Below are 20405 nucleotides of genomic sequence, written 5' to 3'. Positions count from 1 at the left end.
GTTAGATGAAGGTTTGCAGAACAAATAGTTTCTCATTAAACAGTTAGTACACATATTGCCCTATGACAATGGTTAACAACCCCATGACACGTCAACACTGTCCCTTCTCAACTTTGGGTTCCTTATCACTAGCTTTCTTGTCCCCTCCTGATTACTAGTCCTCATCCCTGGACTGCTGTGCCTCATTAGTCCCGTTTTGTTTTCTAAGGCTGTCCAATCCCCGGCTGAACAGTGAACCTCGGAAGTGACTTCACCACAGAGCTAAAAGGGTGTCCGGGGGACATAATCTCGGGGTTTCTCCAGTCTGTCAGGCCAGTAAATCTGGTCTTTTTTTTGTGAGTTAGAATTTTGTTCTACATCCTTCTCCAGCTCTGACCAGAACCCTCTACTGTGATCCCGGTCAGAGTAGTTAGTGGTGGTAGCCGGGCACCATCTAGCCGTACTGGACTCGGTCTGATGGAGGCCGTGGTAGCTGTGATCCATTAGTCCTTTGGACTAATCTTTTCCTTGTATCCTTCCAGTCGAGTTTTACTCGATGGCAGCAGGTTTGGTTTGGTTTTTGGTATTTATGTAAAGGTACCAGAATCATCCTAAAGCAACATTTTAGCCTTTTAACACTCATGATGTTGATGAGTATGTATAAACATTTCTTCCTTGGAGTCGTCCTGATCCTTCACTCTCAAGAGATCTCTCTCCTCTGGACATGTGGCACATAATTCTCTCTCCTCAAATTGTTGGCAGACATGAACATTTAAATATTATGCTGTCATTTTACATTTTGTGTTTCATCTCCCCAACTGGACTTCAAGTCCACAGGCAGGGACCAATGTCTTTTCTTTGTCTACCCTCCACAAGCAGCTTGTGAAACCTGTGTACATGGTATGTGCTTCATAAATATATTTGAATGAATGTACATATATTTAGCTGTAGACTAATACTCATTGACAAATTCTTCACCATAAGAGTGTTTCAGAATCAGTGATGAAAGGATGAGCTGTTAGTCTTCCAGGCTTTGGGGTCAGAGCTGAGCTCAGGTATCAGGCCTATGTAACTTTTCTAACCTCTCTGAACTTGTTTTCCCATTTGTACAGCAAGAATAGCATTTACCTTGCCAGGTTGTTGTGGGGATTAAGTAAAAAGTGTTCACGAGTTTCCTAGCAAAGTGCCTAACACCTTGTGATTCTCTTTAAATGGTAGCTGCCTACTTTTATATCTGAGTACCACATGGAATAATAGATGGAACGGCCACAGATATCCATCTTCAGATGTAAAATAATAAACGATGATTCTCTCTGAACAAAGCTGAGACTTTCTATTTTTTTTAAGGTCTAGCATTTTCAGATTGTCCGGAGGTTTTTACGGATTCCCTATAGAGATGGGAAAGGACACAAAGCAGCCATTTTACAAGTCCCAGGCTTTCACACAGAACAGTACAATCAGGGTTTAAGTTTATGCTTCACAAACCCTCTCTGTTCATGGCCAGGATTATTACTGCAACTGTTGTTCCATTACTGAGGGCAACAAGCACCCAGAATGAGGAATATGCCTGCAGCCTACCTGAACTGAGGAGCAGGAACTTTCAGCTTTTCCTACTGCAGAGAAGAGATTCAGTGTTCCTAGGAGTGAGACAGACACTGGGATCTCCTGAGCAGGTCTTAGGGATATTGTTGGAGAAATGAATGCAAGGGTGGAAATCTGGGTTTTCTTGTTCTTTCAAAGCATTGCCAGTTATATATTAGAGATTCTATGCTATGAAGGGAAAATATATAAAATTTATGCATAAATATAGTAATTTCAGCTTTAATAAAGTAAAAACATATTGAGACAACTAAGTGTGTAAGAATAAGGTGACTAGTGGCAAAATAAACCATGATATATTCACTTGATAGAGTGTTAAGCAGCCATTTAAAATGTTTACTTAGAGATATGGAAATCTGTCTAAGTAATAACATATCGAAGTGTTTCTCAGTAAATTTTAAATTAAAAAAAAAGGATAAAATTCGATTGATTACAATTCTGTTTTTAAAAACTCCATCTGTTTAAAGACGAGAAGAATGGAAAGGCCTCTCAAGAACAGTAGCATTGTTTGTGTTTGGATGGTGCTATTTTCTTCTTTTAACTTTTCTGAGTTTTCCAGATTTTCTTTGCAGGATATGGATTACTACAAAAACAATAGTAACCTTTCTAAGGAGCCCGACGAAGTCTGTGGTTGCTCAGAGAAGGAAAACCAGTTTTCATTCAGATGTGGAAGCAGCTGAAAAATCCACCAGATGGCATGGAAAAACTCACACATTCCTTACCTGACATTGCCACCTCCATTCTCTCCTGATAAAATAACCAATATATTTTTGGCTGGGAGATACAACCTTGTGCTTCCAGATAATAAATGAAATCATGTTGAGGGCCAGAAAGTTACATGTTAAATACTGGCTGTGGAACCACTGAATATCCATCACCACATAAGGAACCGATAGGTCACTAGGAGGTTCAGAGCTTTTTCCAACTCATAAGTGATGCAGAGCCTTACTGGTCCTTCCGTGCCTTTTACAATAGCCAATAAAAAGCCTGTATTTAGGTGGTGGGATTGTGACATCATCAACAAATCTAGCCAATCTCCCTGATGGTTATTTGAATAGTTTACTCCTCCTAATCCAATGGAACCCAATTTCTTTTAAGGAGAGCATTGAGTGGAAGTGGAAATATCCAACAGAATGGGAAGAAAATTACATTAACAAAGGAATATTTGTAATGATGTTGGTATCAAAATAGAATGATCAAATTCATTATATCTAGTCCCTCTAAATAGAACTTTTAGCTTTCAAGCAGTCAGTATGTTAAATCTTAAAATAGCTCTCTGGCACTTACCTATCCATTTAATGTTTAAGATTTTTTTAAAAGAATTTCTGCAGTGTAGGAAATCTAATTTTCTTGAATAATCTGCAAGCCTGTTGCTATAGGCTAAAAGAAAAAGAAGACTTTTATTTCTCAGACTTAATTGTTTTTACAAAAAGAAAAAAAAATCTACTCTACCTGTTGATCTTGGCACCTTATCCTCTATAATTAAACCTTCATCAGTTTATCAAACTAAATGAACTGGCTGTTGACAAGAAAGCAGGATTCCATAAACCTGCTCTTTACCCCCTTGTTTATATACCTACTGGTTTAGCAAATTTGATGCTGCCGGGAGTGCCCACCTTCCATTAACCTAACTGGGATTTTCTATTGTCAGAAAGTATTAAGGTTAGTGGGACTATTCTACTTTTCTCATGTGACAGACACGGTGCCTGGACAAGTCTGTTAATTATGTTTCACTCAGGTTTACCGAGCACAGACTTTGTGTCAAGCATTTTCACATGAATTATTTATGTAAGGATAGATATTATTAGCCTCTATTTATAGATGAGAAAACCAATGATGAGTGAAAGTAAGTGATTTGGTTGCCCAAGAACACACAGGAAGTAACAGAACTGGAATTCTTACATGGATTTTCTGATGCCAGGAGCAGTGTTAAACCCACTACACTGTGTTACCGTGTTATTTATCTGTGATTACCTAGTTGTGCCAAAGCAACAAAAAAAAATGCTACTCCTACATGCTGACTATCAGCTCCTGCATTGCAAATCTTCAAATTTTTGTCTTATCTTGAACATCAAAATATAGTATGTGCCTGTATTTTCCCAGAGAAGCTTAGAACAATCTACCCCTTTAAACAAAATTTCTATTAGCCAAAGTACTTTCAGGTCTACTTATCTTAGGTACTTAAGAATTTACTATGGCTAATGAAAATTTGCTTCAAACAGGTGGTTGTAAGTCACACAGGTCTCTACCCAGACTTCCCACCCAAGCTTCTTTGGCAGCAGGCTCTTTGTTCTATAATATGATGCCCATTGCTGTTGAGTCAATTTCGACTTGTAGCGACCCAACAGGACAGAGTAGAACTTCCCCGTGGGGTTTCCAAAGCTGTAGTGTTTATGGAAGCAGACCGTTACATCTTTCTCCTGCAGAGCTACTGGTGGGTTTGGACCATCAACCTTTCAATTGGCAGCCAAGCACTTAACTACTGTGCTACCAGGGCTCCTTCTATAATATGATACTCAGTGAAAATCAGAAATGTGTGGGACACATTTGAGCTCCCAAAGATATAACCAATGGAGTCGAATGTGCAACCCTTTTGAAAATAGAGGACATCTTTGATAATAGCTGTAGCTGTGGCTCTTATTCTGCGCCAGGCAATGTTCTAAGCACCTTACGTATATTATCCAACACTCTGTGAGGCAGGTGCTGTTATCATCCCCACTTTCCAAATGAGAAAACTCGGGCATGAAGAGGTTTGATAACTTGCCCCTGATCACATGGTCAGTGGAGAGCAGAGCCAGGATTTGTCCCCAATCAGTCTGACCACAGAGCCTGAACTCTTAGCCACTATGTTACATTGCCTCTCCAAATGGAATATAAAGTATTTGCTGATTCATGAAAAATAATACAGACTTTTTCATAGGCCTCATCACACCTTGATAAATATGGCCACAAGCTGGAAATTTGGCCATCATGCTATTTGTATAAAAAGACATAAAAATCAAACTCAAGGCCAACTTCAGCTTAGTCTAGAAACGAGGAATAATTCCAAATCATAATGGTCTCCATTTCCTTAAAGATTCACACTTAATCCCACCACTTTTCCTCAGTTTTCAGTCTGGTTGTGAACTTGTGTCAATGTGTGTTCACCTTCTGCTGCCCAAGACTTGCCCAGTGTCTGTGGGGCCTCTGCACTTTTACATGTTTCTGGGGCAAGTCCAACAGGGGGCAGTATACTCCTCTGTCTGACACCTGGCGCCACAGGAACCTGCACCCACGGATTCTGTCTAGACCTGCCACCGTCTACACTGGCATTCCGCCTTTCCCTCACCATCATAAGTGGGCTTGTGGCATTGTGTTTCCACATCGTGCCCAATACTGTGTAGAGAATGTGCGGGGGGGGGGGGGGGACGGTTCTCCATTCCCAGCCCATCCTAAATTCCTATCTTCTAACACTGGAGCTGCCTAGTTTAGAAAGTGGCTGCTTTCTTTACTGAAGTAAATTCTTAACAACTTAGTCTCTTTTAGGATCACAAGAAAGTGAGTCGTTGGAATGGGAAGAAGACAGAACAGAGAGCCAGCAAACTCACAGACTAGCAGGACTGAAGTGAGGCTAGAATGGCATGATGACTGTGACAGAGACTGGTGAAGTGCAAAGTCCTTTAGAGATCATCTCTGAGACTCATACACGGAGTGGCCCCTTCACCACGGTCTAGACCTATTGTTTGCAAATTTTGGCGTGCATCAGAATTACCAGAAGGACTTGTTAAGACACAGATTTCTGGGCCCACTACTTTTGATTCAGTAGGTCCGAGTGGAGGCCAAGAATACGTATTTCTATCAAGTTTCCGGGTAATGGGCATGTTGCTGGCCCTGGGACCACACTTTGAAAACCACTGATCTAGGACTGCTGGATGGGCAAACCCACCTTATCCAGAGCAGGCATACAGTAGGCACTCAGATAGGGTTGCTATTATTCCTAGGCGTCATATCTTGGAAACACCAGCATTTTGCTCTCTTCTGCCTCCAGATTACTCAGAGCAGTTTGGCTGAGGTTTATGGGAAAAGAGATAGCATTTCTTTCCTACTCTCCCATTATGCATCAATCTCCGCCATTAACAACCCCTTCTTATTTAAATGCTGCTTCACAGTTTGCAAGGTATTCTCACATACATTATTGCTTATAAAAATGAAATACCTTCCAATTTCTAAGCATAGAGCTAAGTAAGGATTCACATGAGATAGGTACTTAAAGCGGCGGGAGGGGCAGTGGGGCAGAAGAACATCCCCTCCCCTTTGCATTTGCAGCTCTGAACATAGGCATAGGTTTGACTCAGACTAAGCATCCTGGAGGGGATCGGTGTCTCTCTCACTGAAGGGATGTATATAATGTGCAAAGTTACAGCAAAAAAGCAGTGATGATAAACATCCCCATCGTGCCTCCACCCAGCTAAATAAAATGAGTGGGGGAAATCCCGGGAGAGCTTTCACTGGGAGGGTCCCTCACGCATCTGCTAAAGCCGCATCTCCCACCGCCCTCCACGTCAGCCCCTACTCCGCAGCCGGCTCTCCGCAACGCCCAAACGCAGCAGCATCGCCCTCCAGACCTCTCCTGGGGGATCGCACAGTGCAACCAACCCTAAAAACGTCGCGGTGCGACGCCCCCTCAGCCCTCCGCGCCTCCCATTGGCTAGTTGACATTGTCACTCCCCCCTTGCCTCGCCTTCCCCATCCCGGGCGGAGGCAGACGGGCGGGCGGGGTAGGTTGCGCGCTCGCAGCTGGGCTGTGGCCGCGGCGGCAGCTTCGCTGCAGCCAGCGCGACGGGCGGGCGGGGAGGGGCCGGGCGAGCTGCCGGCTCCTTGGCCGGTCCATGAGGGGCGGCGGCCGCCCGGCAGGGCTGCGGGCTGCAGTCGGCACAGAGGGCGGCCGACGAAGCGCTGCCCCGCTGGCTGCCCCATGCCTTGCCTTGCCCAGCGGCCGGGCCAGCCGAGAGGGATGCGCTGGGCCGCCCAGCTCCCCTCCGCCCTACCCATGCCCTGAAGCAGAAAGTTTGAGGGCCGGGGGCTGTCTTCCTCCTCCCCCTCCAATGACTGCCCAAGGACTTCTGCTGCCCAGCCTCGACTGTGACCTGCCTTGGGCTCCCCAGGTCGTAGTGAACTATTCCAAGCTGTAACCAAGGCCCCCCTTCCTCGTCCCTCCCTCACCCTCCTTTATTTTTATGTTTTTTAATTTAAGAAATTATGATCCGCCAACTCCCCTCCTTCTTAATAATTTAAACCCCTAGCTTCATTCCGGAGTGTAAGGGGGGTGCGGTCTCCCCCAGGACGGTGCGCTGGAAGGACACATTCCCCTTCCCGACCCACGTACACCATGAAGAGCTGCAAATCGGACGAGCTGCAGCAACAGCAAAGCGAGGAGGATGGAGCTGGGCTGGAAGATGCTGCTTGCCACCAGCCGGGCGCGGACCTCCGCCCGGGGGAGGGCACCGGTGCTAACTCTGCTGGCGGGCCAACTTCAGATGTAGTTGCTGCTGCGGCGCCCAACCCGGGACCCCGAAGCAAGCCTCCTGATTTAAAGGTGAGCGCAGACCCTCCTCTGGCAAGCCTAGCCAACGACTTAGCTTTCCCCACCCCACGCAGAAGTGCTTTAACAGGATGAAAGTGAAGGGGGAGCGAGGCAGAGGTCAGAGAGGATGAGCGGATGAGTGGATGTTCGGCTAGAACCCGGGGCTGTACGTCAGGTACCATTCTTCTTGCCTCTGTCTTTCAGCTCCATTTCAGGCCTGGGTGTTTGTTCCCTATTATTCAGAAGACGTTCTAGTGACTCACCCATTCGAGGAAATTGTTTGAATAATGTGTGAGAAGTGCTAGTCATAGACAAAGGGCTGGAGAAATCCAAGATGCTAACTAAAAAGTTGACATCGTTTTCCTTTCTTGTAGGAAGGCAGGGGAAGAAAATTAGAGCCTGGGAGGCAGAGCAGGCCACCGTTAGTTTCCTTTGCTGAATTGGTTTCCTCCCTTTGGGGTCTTTGAGGGCCTTCCTGGCCCTCAGTTTGTCCATCTGTGAGGGGGGTGGGGGGGAATGTGGATTTCTTGCCATTAGGTGGAGCCAGAGGTCCAGCCAGTGCTTGGAGATCGCTGACAGCCTGAGAACCAACCCCCAGGGTGGAGAACTGACAGGTGGCACCAGTGGAGCTCGGGGCTAGTTTGGGGCCTCGGTTCAAATAGCACACAGGCTAAGCCAGCAGCTAGAACCAGGGTCTGGATGTACCGTCACATGCAGCTGGGAGTCGTTTATTTTCTCTCCTGAGGTTGCTGAGACCATTGGCCAGCTGGGAATATACACTTATATCGGTTAAAATAGCAGCCAAGATAAATAATGCACCTTTGCTGGAGCAGCCGCAGGGAGTGCAGGCTCAGGCTTCTCAAGCCGGCTCATCGCCGGGCTTAGAGAGATGTCAGCCCCAGGAAGGAACTACGATGCCTTGGAGATTGATGCGATGCCTCAGGGAGATTTTCTCTGGAGGGGGTGCGGGGTCTGGGCTAGTGGAGCAGAAGGGACTAGGTTACATTAAATAAAGCTGTATCCTATGGTAGCAGCCGCTTAGGAGCTCACCAGAATAAGCCAATGACATTCCTCCTTTGGTTTGAGCGGCTCAGAGTCAGGAAGCCACTGGGGCGCAGGTGAGTATGCTCTTACCTGTGAATGTTACCTGTCTGTGTGCTTGGGGAGGGGTGAGAAAGGGGACAGCTAGCTCTTTGTTTTATGCACTTTTAAAAAATTGTGGCAGTTACTCGAATCTGACCTCTGATTCTGCTGCTGTCCTTTACAGAGGTTTGGGGCTCACCTTATGTCTAAAAGATAAGCTCCATTGGGTGAGCTCTGCATAGAAACTTGCCCTTTAGTCAGGCCCAAGGAGCCCACTCTGTGTGGTCAGGAGGTGTGGTTCCTGTTTTAAGTGAGAGGGAGAAGGGAATGGAGTCCCCTTGACACTGTTGTGGGCAGGGGTCGAGTCTTCTGTGGCAGACTTCAGTCTCATTCTGGGCCGGTCCAGATGACTCCTTGACCAGATGGGATCCTCTCCCTGAGTCCTGGAAAGGCAGCCTTGGAAACTACCCTCCACACTGTCCAGCTCGGAGATTCCAGGCCAGCAGTGGAGACGTCTGCTTCATTCCTTTCCCTCCTGAGCTGGTCATGGGGTGGGGGCTGCACCATTCTTGTCTCTGTGGATAAGGCTGCCTTAAGAAGCTCGCTCATGTCCACAGTCCTCTAGGACCTCTGTCTCTCTTTATGGTGACACCTCATTCTGATCAGGGGCAGATGGAACAGCAACTGTGCACTTGATATTAGCTGCTGAACTTCCCTCAGCCAGAATTGATATCTGGTGTGAGAAAAGGAATCCCCCGCCCCCTAGAGAAAAAATACCATGAGGTCGATCCCAGCAATTTGGACGCAGACTGACAGCAAGGAGAAGAAAACAGCTACTGCCTGCTCAGTGGGAGCACGGGAAGCAAGAAGGGCCTTTTCCTGTTTATCTCTGTCTGCTTCATCACAACATGTTTACAGGGCAGGGACTTGAGAAACAAGCGTGAACTTGAGGCCATCAAAGTCTGATTTGCTGTGTGGTTTCAGACAAATCACTCCACTTTTCTGAGCTTCTTTTCTGGGAAAGGGGCTAGGAATATTGGAATGTGTCCCAACTTGTTTCCCAGGCATAGTTATCCAGTGATGGAAAAATTCCGTCGTTGGCTCTGGAACTGGGTAGAAACTGGTTGGTTTTTTATTTGATAGTGTTACCAGCAAGGGGCAAGTTTGATTTTTCATACCCCCACCCCCACCCCACCCCGTGCCTGTGTTTGGCCGAGGCAGCTCAGCAGTTCTAGCTTGCTTTTGTTTTCATTTTAAACTTTGGGGTTAGGTAACTTTTGGTTTCTTAGTCCCGGCTTCTATTTTTTTGTGACAGCTTCAGGCATTGTGATGGATTAAGTGCACTGGAGGAAATCATCTTTGAGAAAGGGGGAAAAAATAAGAGGTTCTATCTGAAGCACCTCCATGGAGGAGAGAATTTTGGTCTTTGCCAAAGAGGTCTGGACGATGCCCTAACTATTGGCAGCCAGTGGTTCCAGGGACTCCTCTGGTCTACCCTCCACAGCCCTTCATTGTGCTCTGCACTGTAAATTTCTGCTCTGGTGGCCTGCGATCTGTAATTATGGGTGAGGAGGGGCAGTGAAAAGAAAAAACAGTTAAACAGCGCTCTTAAAGGAGCAGTTCTAAAACCGTAACTAAAAAATAACATGAAAATGGGACTTGCCCCCCAGGAGGCTCATGCAGATACTGTGGGGGCCTTCTCAGCTCCTCCACACACCTGATGCGACCTTCGGGGCAGATCTCAGCAGACGCTCCTGCTACAGGAACCCAGCAGTTCAGAGTCACACCCGCAGCCACTCGTGGCTTGGATTCCTGTTTAACCATGCATGTTCATTTCTTGGTTCATTTGTGGTCATTATGCAGTCCTTAAGGAGCCCTGGTGGCACAACGGTTAAGTGCTCAGCTGCTAACCAAAAGGTTGGCTGTTTGAACCTACCCAGAGGCTCCGTGGGAGACACACCTGGCAATCTGCTCCTGTAAAGAGTAGAGCCTAGAAAATTCCATGGGACAGTTCTACTCTGTCACATGGGGTTCATATGAGTTGGAATCACAACCCTGAACTGGTTTGAACTGGTGCAGTCATGGCCAAAGAAGTGAAACCAAAAGAGACCCAAATTTTTACAATTTGGGTGATCCAGAATGATAACCAGAGGGGAAAAATTACAAGCTGAAGCCCTGGAATGCGAGACTCAGAAGAGGCATAGTGAGCCCTTTCAGGAGCCTGATACTTGAGGTTAGATTATTGGCAGGACTGTGGGGAGCAACAACACATTCAAAGTGGCACCATCAGCCGCCGTCATGGAGCAGGGCACTGCTGTTTCCAACTGTGCTCAAAATCTGAGGGGCAAGAGATTTGGTTGCTATGGTATAGCCTTGTTCTCTAAGAGAGAGATTAGGTTTCCAGCAGGGCTTTGACCTGTAATTTTTCCCGTTCCAGTTATCGTTCTGGTTCAACCAAATTTTAAAAATTTGAGTCTGTTCCAGTTTCACTTCCTCGGCCACGACTGAACTGGGAAGAACTGGTTCGAAGCCCTGGTTGGAACTGACTCAATGGCACCTAACAACAACAACATCCAGTCCTTTGCTGCTACCAGGTTTCATACTAGTTTGGAGGAGATGCTACAGAGAGTTTTGACTGGCCAACATACACCAGAAATCTCCAGCCAGAAAACTCAGCTCCAGTGAGAATGGGAGAGGGGAGAAGCTTAGGGAAAAGTACAGGGAGAGAGGTAGAGCATGTATTCCTGTTAAAAATACAGCACGTGATTGAAATTCTGAAATCTAGGATGAGTGTCTAAGCATAGACATCAGCTGGTTTTGTCCTGATGTGTGTTAGAAGCCAGAAGGCCAAAACAAAAACAAAAAAAACCATTGCTGTTGAGTTGATTCTGACTCATAGCCACCCTATAGTACAAAGTAGAACTGCCCCATAGGGTTTCCAAAGAGTGGCTGGTGGATTTGAACTGCTGACCTTTTGGTAGCAGCCAAGCTCTTAACCACTGTGCCACCCTTCCGCCCACTTGAGGAATTTGGCCTTTCCTGAAAGATAGAGTCTGGGCGCAATCCAGAGGCCTTCCCCTGGGCTCCTCCTGAGGTTCTCTTTCCCCTCACAAAAACACCGTGAATCATTTCCCAGGGACTTCTTAACATTTTTCTCGCTGAATACAGATGAGGAGCTCCGAATTCCATTATTCCATTCCTGGTTGTAAGTACTTTTGACTCAAGATTCACTTGATTCCAGTTCGTGTTCTCTTCACAGTACACACTGGTCTTCTTGCCTGCTCAGAGTGAAGAACAGGAAAAGCAATTAGAAGCCAAAACCTGAGAGAAATTAAAAACTGAATCCTTTACTGATGATCGCAGGCCATCAGCCCTCATGAATGGCCCGAGTCCTGTCAGCACACCTGTGGGGAGCCCACTGAGAAGGGCCTTCAGTGGGGAAGGCAGTGCTCCAAATTGTAAACTACAGCTCCCATAGAAAAGTATCTGGTAATATATATAAGTATCTGGTAATATATATGCACGGTTTAAATAGCAGTAGCAAAACAGACACCCACCTACCCACTGCCCAGGTTAAGAAATAGAACATTGACATTCCCAAGAAGCCCCTGTTTGCTTGGTTTTTTTCCTTCTCTTTTTCGTTTGTTTGTTTTCTGGGTCTCAGTTTCTCCATTTTTTAAATGAGGTAGAAGACAAGCTACTACATAGTGCTGTGAGTGGGCTGAAGGAGTGTGTGCGCTCTGGGGCTCGAGGGGAGGATTCTAGTAGAAAAGTCTGGCTACCTGTGGCCTTGCCACATGGTGAGGCTCCCAGCTGTACTCAAGGGATAGGTTCAGGATGGAAGATTCCTGTGATCTCAGGTGGGAGCTCGACCCCTAGGCTAGATTTCATCAGATGGGGTAGGTTGAGATAAGCCTAAGAATAAAGAAATGGGAAATTAGTTCTTTGACAACAGGCACTGCCTTCACCTCCAAGGGAGTTCCCAGCCAAATAACTGGAAATACTTGCAAGAAAATCACTTGCAAAAAGGACATATAAGAGTACTGAGAGTGCTATCTTGGTTATCTAGTGCTGCTATAACAGAAATACCACAAGAGAACGGCTTTAACAAAGAGAAATTTAGTCTCTCACAGTCTAGGAGGCTAGAAGTCCATATTCAGGGTGCCAGCTCTAGGGAGAAGGCTCTTTCTGTCTCTGCTCTGGGGGAAGGTACTTGTCATCAATCTTCCCCAGATCTAGAAGCCTCTCAGCACAGGAACCCTGGGTCCAAAGGACACGCTCTGCTCCCAGCACTGCTTTCTTGGTGGTATGAGGTCTCCCTGTCTCTCTGCTCACTTCTCTCTTGTATATCTCAAAAGAGATTGCCTTAAAACACAACCTGATCTTGTGAATTGAGTCCTGCGTCATTAACGTAACTGCCTCTAATCCTGCCTCATTACCATCATAGAGGTAGGATTTACAACACATAGGAAAATCACATCAGATGACAAAATTGATGGACAGTCACACGATACTAGGAATCATGGCCTAGCCAAGTTGACAGATATTTTTGGGGGACACAGTTCAATCCATGACAGGTGCTTCAAGCATGCGGTGGAATGGGAAACGTATGGGGTTAATCAAAAAAGGTATTCTGGTGAAGGTGAGTTTAGAACAAGATATTAAAGAAGAAGAAAACAAAAACCAAACCGGCTGCTGTTGAGTCGGTTCTGACTGGTGATGACCCCACGTGTGACAGAGTAGAACTGAGCTCCACAGGGTTTTCTTGGCTGCAGTATTTACTGAAGCGGTTCACCAAGCCTTCCTTCTGCTGAGCCACTGGATAGGTTCAAACTGCAACTTTTATCAGTAAAGCAGAGGAGAAGAGCATTCTCAATGCGGGAAGTAAGGTAGTAAGTACAAGTCTTGTGCCACGCATGTTTGCCTGGAATGGAGTTTGTTGTCGCAGCCTGTGAGTAGTCAGGAAGGCAGAGAGTGGCGAAGAATTCAGAGGTCGTTTATTTTCTCCATCTGCACCTATGTGAGGAAGGCAGAGGGTCCCAAGGCCCAGGATTGCTCCGCGCCCTCCAGTAAGGTTCACAGCAGCCATGTGTATGGGCTTGACCACTGCTGAGAAAGCAAGTGGCAAACGAAGCTCTCTGTTCTATTGCTACACACTGGGTTCTAGATTAACTCCCAGATGCCTTAGTTGTTCTAGTGGGAACTGTCTTGCAGGCTCAGTATTTACAGAATGTGCTTCTCTTTCTGTGTGTCTAATTGTGTCTTAACTGCCAATCCCATTAACAAGAATCTCTCCCTCAACAAGAAATTGAAACATCCAATAAGACCTACATTTTTGGTTGGAATTTTGAAAAAAGTGCGCGCATCAGGGGCTGGGGAAAAGGCTCCGGCGGTTTCTCAGTAGTGATCTTAGAGGCAGGTCAAAACTCATCTCTTATTTTCCTCTCTCGTAAGAAATGGAATTTCCTTTTGAAATCCCCATAGACTAGGATGGTGCATTTTTGGGATGAAGCTATGACCAGGGAGAGTCCGCTTTTATCAGCCAATCACTTAAGTCTCTCCCCATGTTAGAAGAAGAAGCAAAGCTGTTGAAGGATAACACGTATGTTTTGTGATCGTTGTTAGGAAAACAACGATTTGTCTTTTCAAACCCAATAACTAGAGGCTTCCTTATTCCAGCTGAGTGATGGCCACCCTGGAAAACAAAGCTAGATGTAAGGACAGGAGCCCCCACCGCTCTTCCTCGGCCACTTGTGAAGACAGTCAACATATTTGCGCTCCTTGGTCTGTGTTCATCTCATTCCAAGCCAGCTCAATCTTGGCCGTTACTAAGATGGTAGACTGAGGTGAGGGTTTAAGCTGCAGCAGGAGGGATCTGGGTTAGACACACGCAAAAGCTGCCTGACTGAGCATTTTCAGTCTTTGGAAAAGACAGTTGTCTCAGGATTAAGTCACCTATTTAATGGTCTTATAGACTTGGATAGTTTCTGCTCAGAAAATAAACACATAATTATAAATACAAATCACTGTGTTTGCATTGAGGTCTCGACTGGGTAATGCTTTTGTGGTTGTTAGTAGCCAGTTGATATCAAATTGATTCTGACTCATGGTGACCCCATGTGTGCAGATTAGAACTGTGCCTTAGGGGTTTTGAGGCTGCGACCTTTTGGAAGATCAGCAGGCCTATTCTGAGGTGCCTCTGGGTGGGTTTGAACCGCCAGCCTTTCAGCTAGTAGTCGAGTGCTTAACCATTTGCGCCACCCAGGGACCCCCTGGGTAATGTAGACTATATGGCTCCTGCCCTCCAACTGCTTCTATTCTCACTGAGGATTCAGTCTGTAAGCAGGTGAAAAGTTGGCTAACAGTTTGAGAGAGCACTCGAAGTGATGTCACAAGGCAGTGCACGATTAATTGCAAAAGGAGTGGTGCAGATAATGAGCTCTCTTGGGTTCAGAGCGAGCGAGAGCACTGCAGACTGGTGTGATCAGATAGAGGGCTTTCTGGATTGAGGCTGTGAAGGATGAGTAGGACGTGAAGAGGCAGTGTATGCTGGTGTACATTGACTCGGTTCTGCGGAAATACCCGATAGATGAGGTGACCTTTCCCAACTTTCATTGGTTCCCGGCAACGTTCTCTAAGCCATAAAGCAGGGCTTTAAACCGATTCATTCTGGTTCGAACCCCTGCTGATAATTTGCATATACTGAATCAGAATCTACAGTTTAACAAAGTCCCCCAGTGATTCTTATGTATAACTTCCTGGGACCTTGTTAGAAATGCTAATTCTCAGCAGAGGTTCGAACCAGGGTTCAAGCCCTGCAATAAAGGAATAAAGGATTAAAATAAAATTTGGAAGGGGAAATCATTTGTCCCTGACTTGAGATCTGTCTTTGAATGTCAGCTGTGATGCTTTGGAAGTTAAAATGATTCCAAAATCTTTCATCACTGCGTTTCCAGTAGAAACCCCAAAGTGGCCTGGACAGGTGCAGCTGTTCGCTCGTCTCTATCACTGTGGTCCTCAGTGCCAAGCCTGGGGTGATGGCTCTGCTCCTCCCCCGAGCCCTCACGCAAAGCTTCTTAAGGGCAACTGGAGACTTCCTCAGTCGACTTTGTATCCCGAGAGTAAAACTCTGTGGGTTTTTACAGCGATTAGTTCTCTAATGCTGGCCCTGTTTCCATAGAGACCCTATAAATAGAGGAACGTTGGCGACCTAGGCTTGCCGAGGCTCAGGATGACCCAGTCACCCCCACCGAACCCTCACAGCTGAACCTCAAGCCAGAGTGAGAGGAAGGGATATGTAGTCAGCTGCCAGGTAGTTAGCTATAGGTTAGTATGACTCTTTAGGATCCTTTCAGCTTTCTCTGGGAGTTGTTACAGACACAGAGACCTGTAGGAATTAGAAACTGCGTTCCACCATTTTCCAACCAGATGATGCCAAAGACGCTGTACCCTGAAGTGTTTTAGTTTTGACCTCATGCAGCTGTGTTTGCAGAATTTGAAGCAAACTTCCCCTTTGGGGGACCCACACCCAGAGAAGAAAACGAATAAAGCCTAACTGCTCAGGGACCACAGCCTTCTCAGGAAGGATCTTTTGGAAACCATCTAGTCCACGCTTTCTTCATGAAAGGGCAACGGCACCCAAAGGAGACAGGGGTCCCTCCTGCCCTTAAGAACAGTTCCGGGGAGGACAGCAAACCTTCTTCATTTATGTCAGCAGGTATAGGCACCTAACCCAGGAAGCTCTCCCTTCCGGTAACTTCTAGCCTCTGGGTAGCTCTGGGGGCAGCTCTGTTTGTGCCTGCCTTTAACTCTGAAACAGCTCGTCTCTCTTTTCCTAATGCATGGCTTAGTTTGGCCACCAAAATGATTTCTGGCAGTTAGGGAAAAGTCAATATGGAAAAGCAAGTGACATTTAGTAGCTGGAACCTGTTAGTCAGAGCAGGTGGTGCTTTCTGCTGCGTTGGCGGCTAAGTTCCCTCAAGCTAGTCACCATGGTTTTCCTCACTTTCAAAACTTGTAGCTGGTTTTGTGTATGTGCTGAGTTTTCTTTTCTTCTTCTTTTCCTTTTTTTTAAACTTACTGTGTTATGTCAAAACTCCAGAACCATCTCCTCCCTGACACCCACATGCAGAACAGCCCAGCCCCAGTGTATCACCCCACTATTCCTGCCTCACACCTGCATTTGGAGCACCCTGCCCCACATTATTCTTTGACTTCCTTTTGTTAATATTTTATTTTATTGTTGTTGTTGAAAACATACAGAGCAGAAAATATACCAACTGAACGATTTCTACACGTACAATTCAGTAACATTGTGCCATCATTCTCACCCTGCTTTTCTGAATTGTCCCTCCTCCATTAACATCAACTCACTGTCCCCTAAGTTTCCTATCTAATCTTCCCAGTCGCTGTTGTCAGTTTGATCCCATATAGATAGTTCTTTAACAGAGCAAAATGCTCAAGGCAGACATTCTTTACTAAATAAGCTACACTATTGTAGGGTTTTTAGAAGACTTCAGGGGATATTTTTGGTTAAAGGTTTAAAGATTATCTCAGGGCAATAGTTTTGGTGGTTCATCCAGTCTCAATGGCTCCAGAAAGTTTGGATTCCATGAGAATTTGAAATTCTGTTCTGCATTTCTCCCCTTTTAGTCAGAATTTTTCTATAGATTATTTGATCAAAACATTCAGTACTGATAGCCAGGCACCATCCAGTTCTGGTCTCGTGACAAAGGAGGCAGTGGTTCACGGAGATTATTAGTCACGCATTCCATTTCCTCTTCCTATCTATCTCTGACTTCTTTTTGTTCTTTGTCGTCATACCTCCATGGACTTCAGCAGACTCCTCGGTGCTACTTGGAAGAAGGTCCTGAGCTTGCACAGTCACGATCCCTGACTTCCCTTTACCTGCAGAACAGACTTGGAGAGGGGAAATGAAGACCCACAGTGGTTAAGGGTCTTGCCCGAGTCCTGTAACGGGGTATGGGCAGATCCATGACTATAGTTGAGGGGACCTACCTCCCCCAGGCCCAGATATTTTTGTTTTGGTTTGATCCTGCTTTCGATACTGTTCTGAGGCAAATGTAAATACCATATCTAGTTTAGTCTTGGAGTCCCTGGGTGTGAAAACAATTAATGTGCTTGACTGCTAACCAAAATGTTAGAGGTTCAGTTCCACCCAGAGGCACCTCGGAAGAAAGGCCTGGTGATCTACTTCCAAAACATCAGCCATTGAAAACCCTATGGAGCCATTGAAAACTCTGACACACATGGGGTTGCCATGAGTCTGAGCTGACTCAATGGCAACTGGTAGATTAGTCTTGGAGTCAGTGCATGGGCCAGTAGAGGTAAATTAGACTAGAAGTTGGGGTTAGTCTGTGTGGCTTAGATGATCCACTCAGCTGTGCTGTGCCTCAGTTTCTTCATGTGCAAAGTGGAGATACTGATACTATGTTCTGTCATATCCTACCTCCTAAGGTTAGGCTAGACTCATGCTAGAATGCAGCATAAACTAGACAGCACTTTGAAAAATGCTCTTGTGTAATTTTAATGTAAACTGACCAAAGATTTTGGGATCCAAGGCAAGATGGCAGACAGAGTTGCCTGCTATTCCTCTCCCAGCACCTCCACCTTTTCCAGGGGTGAGGAAGAAAAAATGCCTTGTAGCTCCCCCTCTGGTGAATTTTTTCTGAAGAATAATTCTTTTACCTGAGTGGATATAGAAGGGGAGCCGCAATGTTAGAGAAGCCAGTTTAGGAGTAGGGGGTGGAGACCTGGAATAGAATGCTAGAAAGACAATTTGTAATATGTAATGTGACCCTTTGACAGAAGCAGCTGGGTGAATGCCAGAGCCAGCTGGCCCCATCCATGATGCTTGGAAGGAAGTCTTCTATCAGCTTGGAACTGGGGAGAAGGGTGGTGTCCTGGCTGGTCCCTGGTCTAGAGGTCTACAGGATCTGGCCAGGTTCAAATTTACGGTGGAGTGTGCTCCCAAGTTGAGGCTACCTGGATGTCTTGGTTCTACCCAGAGCAGCTCAGACAGGTCTCATGGTCCTACCTCAGGTCGACCCTGAGAGGATGGGACCTCCCAGGAGAGGACCTGGGTCTGCTGGGACTGTGTAGCTTGACGTCTCCAGGGCTGCCCCAAAGTTAAATTCTTCTCAGGGAAGAATGGTGGTAGCCTTGATTTCCTCATCTACAAATGGAAATATTGCTGTTGTTGCTATTGCATCTGGGAAAATCAGTTGAGATAATATAGGAGAAAATCACCTTGAAAATTTGTAAATGATTAGTTCATGGTTCCTGTGATGATGGAAAGTATCTAGTCTGTAAAATAGATAATGTAAGGGCCCTGCCTACTTCTGAGGGTTGTGGGGAGTCTCAAATGAGGTGAAGAATGAAAATCCTAAATTTGTATACAAATACATGGTGGGATCTACTTCTAAAAAATCAGCCACTGAAAACCCCATGGAGCACAGTTCTACTCTGACACACAAGGGGTTGCCGTGAGTCATAGTTGACTGGATGGCAACTGGTTTACAGTTTATTTACAACTAGATGTAAGTATAACTGTCTATACAAACTATCCATGCTGAGGTGTGAAGTAACAGTGAGACCAGGCTAAGGCAGTTTAGAAGACCTAAGGATTGTTTTCTCTGATTTCTGAGTGGTCTAAGTTTCCTGCTCTGAAACTGTTTCTAGGAAAAAAGAAAATGTAATATGTATTAAGTTTTTAGAATGTTTTAAAAAATGACTGAGGCCACCTCATGAGTTGTGGGCTGCTCCACACAGAGGAAGACCTGCTATGGCTCATTGAACCCCCAACTGCTAGGTTCTGAGTTTCCCTCTTAGGAGTTACAGAGGGTGGGGTCCCATACCATCCTCCCAACTGCTCAGAGGCTCTGCAGAGGGCTCGGCCTGGCCAGATAAACCATCCTCCTGACAGCGGCTGTCTGGAGTTAGACCACGTGTTGCCTTGGTTTGACTTCTGGCTACCTCTCCCTGAGCAGGCCCGCCTGAGGAGCAGGTGGAGGATCTCAGCGACAGCACTAACAGGGAGCTGGGCCAGGCCAACACTGGGCTCTAAGGCCTCTTTGTTTTGTTCCAATCTGAGCAGAAAGACACTTATTTGGATGGCTGGTTCTGACATGTATGCTAAAGAATTGGTTACATTAGCAACTACACTACAAGGTATGCTCATACAAGTAAATCTTATTTCATTGCCAACTATATCAGGAATGAGAGTGGCTACAAATAACAGAAAATCCTACTAGAGTTATATAGACAAAGAAGTTATGTGCCGTTGAGTTGATTCTAACTCACAGTGATGGTGATGCAACAGTTAAGCACTCAGCTGCTAACCAAAAGATTGGTAGTTCGAACCCACCCACTGGCACTATGGGAGCAAAGACCTGGTTATTTGCTCCCATAAGGACTTCTGCCTAGGAAACCTTATGTGGGGCAGTTCTACTCTGTCCTGTAGGGTTGCTATGAGTTGTTGTAGGCTGCCGTCAGGCTGGCCGCCGATTTGTAGTGACCCCATGCACAACAGAATGTGGCCTGGTCCTGTGCTATCCCCATAATCACTTACTATTGCACCATTGTAATCCATGGTATTTTCATTGGCTGGTTTTTGGAAGTAGATTTCTAGGCCTGTCTTTTAGTCCTTCTTAGTCTGGAAATTCCACTGAAACTTGTTCAGGTAACTTGGCCAGGAATCAAACCCTGGGTCTCTTGCATGGAAGGTGAGAATTATACCACCGAACTACTTCTGCCCCCCTAGATGGAGATAGGTTGATTTATTTCATGCAACAAGAATCTCAGGACAGGTGGCTCACAGCTAGGGTGCTCCTCAAGGCTATCAAGTTCTCCACCATCTGTGGAGCAAGACAGGCCAGTCACCCTGTGGCTGCAAAATGGCTGCTGCATCTCCAGGCATTACCTCCACATTCCAGATACGAAGAAGTAGGAAGGGCCATTGACTTTGTCAGGAAAGCAAGTGTTCCCAGAAACCCTCACCTTGCTTTTCATTGACCAAAACTATGTCATGCGGCTGCTCCTAACTGCAAGGAAGCCTGATGAGGCAGGAATTTTTAGCAAGGTACTTTAAGGTCTTGCAGTTTGGTTGATAGGAAAGAAAGGGAATAGCTAGATACCGGGTAGGCAATTAGCATCTGTTACA

The 20405-nt window shown here is 46.0% G+C and overlaps 1 protein-coding gene across 1 annotated transcript in view; it reads left to right on the top strand.

Moving 5' to 3' along the window:
* The first annotated feature begins 6820 nt into the window (after positions 1 to 6820).
* Positions 6821 to 20405, top strand: part of TMCC2 (transmembrane and coiled-coil domain family 2) — a 45466-nt gene continuing 31881 nt past the window's right edge. The window contains exon 1 of the mRNA XM_004375231.2: positions 6821 to 7153. Within this exon, the coding sequence (XP_004375288.1) occupies positions 6947 to 7153 (207 nt within the window). The 5' untranslated portion in view covers positions 6821 to 6946. The remainder of the gene's footprint in view (positions 7154 to 20405) is intronic.

Source organism: Trichechus manatus, unplaced genomic scaffold (assembly GCF_000243295.1).
Source record: "Trichechus manatus latirostris isolate Lorelei unplaced genomic scaffold, TriManLat1.0 scaffold00035, whole genome shotgun sequence".
NCBI classification, from domain to species: Eukaryota; Metazoa; Chordata; class Mammalia; order Sirenia; family Trichechidae; genus Trichechus; species Trichechus manatus.
The sequence above is the reverse complement of the archived record's forward strand: the minus strand, read 5'-3'. Positions and strand labels throughout refer to the sequence as shown.